The 3,428-nt window shown below is 43.2% G+C and overlaps 1 protein-coding gene across 3 annotated transcripts in view; it reads right to left on the bottom strand.

Annotated features, from left to right (window-relative positions):
• The window catches only part of STAB2 (stabilin 2), an 84,450-nt gene that overhangs the window by 21,883 nt on the left and 59,139 nt on the right, over nucleotides 1–3,428 (bottom strand). For all 3 annotated transcript variants that reach the window (XM_027890481.1, XM_027890483.1, XM_027890482.1), the window contains 2 exons: nucleotides 1,632–1,751; nucleotides 1,105–1,152 (listed from right to left, as the gene is read on the bottom strand). In XM_027890481.1, coding sequence (XP_027746282.1) covers nucleotides 1,105–1,152; nucleotides 1,632–1,751 — 168 coding nt within the window. The remainder of the gene's footprint in view (nucleotides 1–1,104; nucleotides 1,153–1,631; nucleotides 1,752–3,428) is intronic.

The raw sequence follows: 3,428 nt of genomic DNA, 5'->3' as shown, positions 1-3,428 counted from the left end.
CAAACAGAGTGAAAGGGCCAGGGCCTGCGATATCTTTGATTGACAAGGCCTGCCAAATTTAAGAGGACAAAGTGGTAATGAGTTAATACACTGAATGCCATGCAGTCATGGGGAAGTGGTGTCTGCAGCCCCAACGCTGCCACGTGTTGGGCTCCCTTCCCTGCAACACAAGGGTGAGAGAAACTGTCTCGTGTGGACTTTCATTCCCATCCCCATCTGTCACCTCTGCTCACAGGAACGGAAGATTTTGCTCTTCCAGCTTAAAGCCAAGTTCTCTGTCTCCTCTGCAATAACAAACAGGAGAAGAGGGAAAGCTCCCACAGACATTAACACAGGGAGGGCGGAGGGGGCCATTCCCTCTTGTGCAAGGGAAAGATGAATAAATGCTTTTGTCTTGAGAGAGGACAGAGCGGATAATATGCATGTGTGCGCATGTGCATTTAGTTGATATATGGTTGCTTGTCCCTAGGAGTGGATTAGTTACTCTTAGAGGGTACAAATGGACTTGGGATATTGCAGCCACTTTGCAATGACCACTGACAAACTGAAATATTTAGCTCTCTGCTAAAGTGAGAGGAAGCCATCTGTCTGTCATGGTAACAGAACTGAAGCTGGAATATGAGTCTTTAGACTAGCAGGCCAGTATAGAGGTCTGTGCTGCCCTGAGGCTTGGGGAAAACACAGAATGGTTACTGCCAGTCTCCAGAAAGCAGTGAGAGCTGATGATGCACACTGGCCCTCTCACAACACACACAGCATCCTGAAATGTTTCAGAGAGGCAGACATAAAACACTACTGTTTGAAAGTACAGGGTTAGTAAATGAGTGGTGTTTCTGTTTTATGTCTGGTCTGGAGGCCCTACATTTCCCTGGGATCTTGGTCTTGATCATTAATACTCTAGATTTTAGTGACAGTTAATAGTTTAAATTAGAGCATCTCAAGTATTAGTGACTGGAGATCCAAATCTAGTCCCAATTATGTTGAAGGATATTGGTACAGGCTTGCCTGGTCTTGCCGGCTCCCCTTCCCTCTACACCCTTGAGGGAAGAAAAAAAAAAAAGGGGGAACCCCTTTCAAAGAAAAACCCACTCAACATTTTCTTACCTCTAAGTGGAAATAAAACTTAGATGTGTTGGAGTTCCTGGGAAGTTCCTGCAATTGAGAATAAGACTGTAACAGTGCTTAAAATTTGAGGCAACATCTGCGGAGTGCAAAACAAATGCACCACTCAGACAAGAAAGAGAACTTCTGGTTTGGAACAAATGTTGCTACTGTTCTGTTCTTACCTTGCTCTGTCAAACAGCAGGCTTTGAAACCTAAAACTCCCTCCTACTGCTCTAGTACTGCAATCATAATGGTTGTCCCTCAGGGATCTTTTGGCTGTTCGTTTGTTTGTTTATATGGTTTGGGTTTGTTTGGTTGTTTTCTGTTTAGTGGTTTTTTTTTGTTTTGTTTTGTTTTTTAGGCAGTTAAGGTTATCTTGCAGCATTCTGTTCCTATTCCTTGTTTCTTGGATTGAGATAATTTCAAATTCTGGGGTGCAAATTTATCCAAGAAAAAAATGCTATGTTTCAACTATTGTATTAAATAACTATCTGAAAAAAAAACAAGAGCAAAGTGCAGCACTTTACCTGGAAGATATTGCCTCGGCACATAAATCCATCCCCAATGTAATTAGGTTTGCAGGTGCAGGTCCTTTCTGTCAGCTCAGTGTCATTACAGATGGCAAATTCACTGCAGCCTCCGTTATTCTTGTAAGATCAAATTTTAAAATATAGAATTCCTTCATTGCCAAGTGCACAAAATGGTTCTAATTCAGTTCTTTACTCTCCCCCCTTTACATAGTTTATAGTTTAGAAAGACTTAATCACAATAGCTTTTTAAAACCACATCTTACTGACACCTAATGGCATATATGTTCTTGCAAACACTAAAGAGCATTTAAAGTTTATAAGAAATAACTCTCATTTAATGCAGAGGATGTAGTTTTGATTCACTCCTTATATCTTTAGTTCATGATGTTGTAACGATGCAAAATATTTACATGCAGGTCTCATTCTGGATCTTAGGGATGAGTCTTAGCTGCTCTGCCAAAGCAGAATTGACTTATGCTAAAAGGAATTACTTACTGCTGCAAATCACTTTAACGGTGCCAGGAGCCTGAATTTATGAAGGAGCATTAGCGAGGGACTGCCTATTGTTCCCTGTCTGTCTGATGGCCCAGGTCAGCTGGAACAGGGAACTGCTACATGTCCTTGACTCTAAAACATCCCCTATCTGCCCCTTGGGTCCACTGCTGGTGCAACCTTGGGCTTGGAGCAGCAGATGCATCTCACCCAGCTGGCTGCCTCCAGAAAGTTCCCTGTTCCTCATTCAGGAGCAGCATGCCAGGGCTCAGAGCTCTGCTCAGGCACATGCAGATTCTTCCCAGTTAGCACCTCATCTTGCAAATAGTTTTCTATCCTGGACTTGAGATCAAACTGGGAAAAATGGAGAAACTCTCCTGTTTTCTTTTCTGTGCTTGTTTCATGGTGGCCTTTCTGTTGCTGGTCATCTCAGGGATCCTTTCTTCTGGGCCATAAGTGGGAGTAGAAGCTCCTTAGGGAGCTACCAGTGGGGTCTGACTTTCCAGGTCACAGAGCTGCCTGGCTGTTAGCAATAGGTTTGGGTGGGCTTGCTAGGTATTTATCAAGGTTGAGACAGAATGCTGGGTGTCTTAGCTACCTGAGAAGCTTTGCTGCACAGAAGTTTGGTCACCATGATGCCAGGTAAGCCTCTGGTCTGACACTGATGCTTCTCAACACTATCTTTTTTTTTTTTTTAAATACATAATTAGTCTGGCTTAATTAGTCAAGTGGAAGCAGAGCTGCTGGAACAAGACATAGGAAAAAGCAAAGGAATACAAAATCATAGGGAGCAGTGGCTCATATATTTAAATTCCCTTTCCTCCAGCTTCTAGTTTTGCCCTTGCTCTTTCATCTCTGCAACCTTTCAAGGTTAGATCAAGCCTGCTGACAGGCCAGGCTGGGAGGGCAAGAATTATTGTCACTGTGCTCAGAGCACAGAGGATTAATGTACACGGGAGAGTGGATATGTCCTTGCTGCAGCTTGCCAAGAAGCAGAGTAATACAGCTGGTGCAGAGAACCATGTTGCTTGCAAATATGTGGTTTGCAGTGTGTGAGGTAGCTTGTGCAAAACGAATGTGGCCAATTCTCAGCCTGCAGTGATGAGTGAGGGACAGAATGAGGGATGTCATGGGATGTCCTGGGTTGTGTGTTGCGGATGGAAACAGTTTGTGTGAACAGTTTGTGCTGGCTTTTTGTACGAACTCTAGCAATGACAAAAAATATGACTTATGTTTTACCACTACAAACTAGGGTCTGTTTCCCTGGATTGGACATTTTAGGTGTTTTTTTTCAAGACTTAA

This window comes from Empidonax traillii, unplaced genomic scaffold (assembly GCF_003031625.1).
Source record: "Empidonax traillii isolate 1590-97213 ecotype Southwest subspecies unplaced genomic scaffold, ASM303162v1 scaffold289:size826226, whole genome shotgun sequence".
Taxonomy (NCBI): Eukaryota; Metazoa; Chordata; class Aves; order Passeriformes; family Tyrannidae; genus Empidonax; species Empidonax traillii.
Note: the sequence above shows the minus strand (reverse complement) of the source record. Positions and strands in the feature narration are given on the sequence as shown.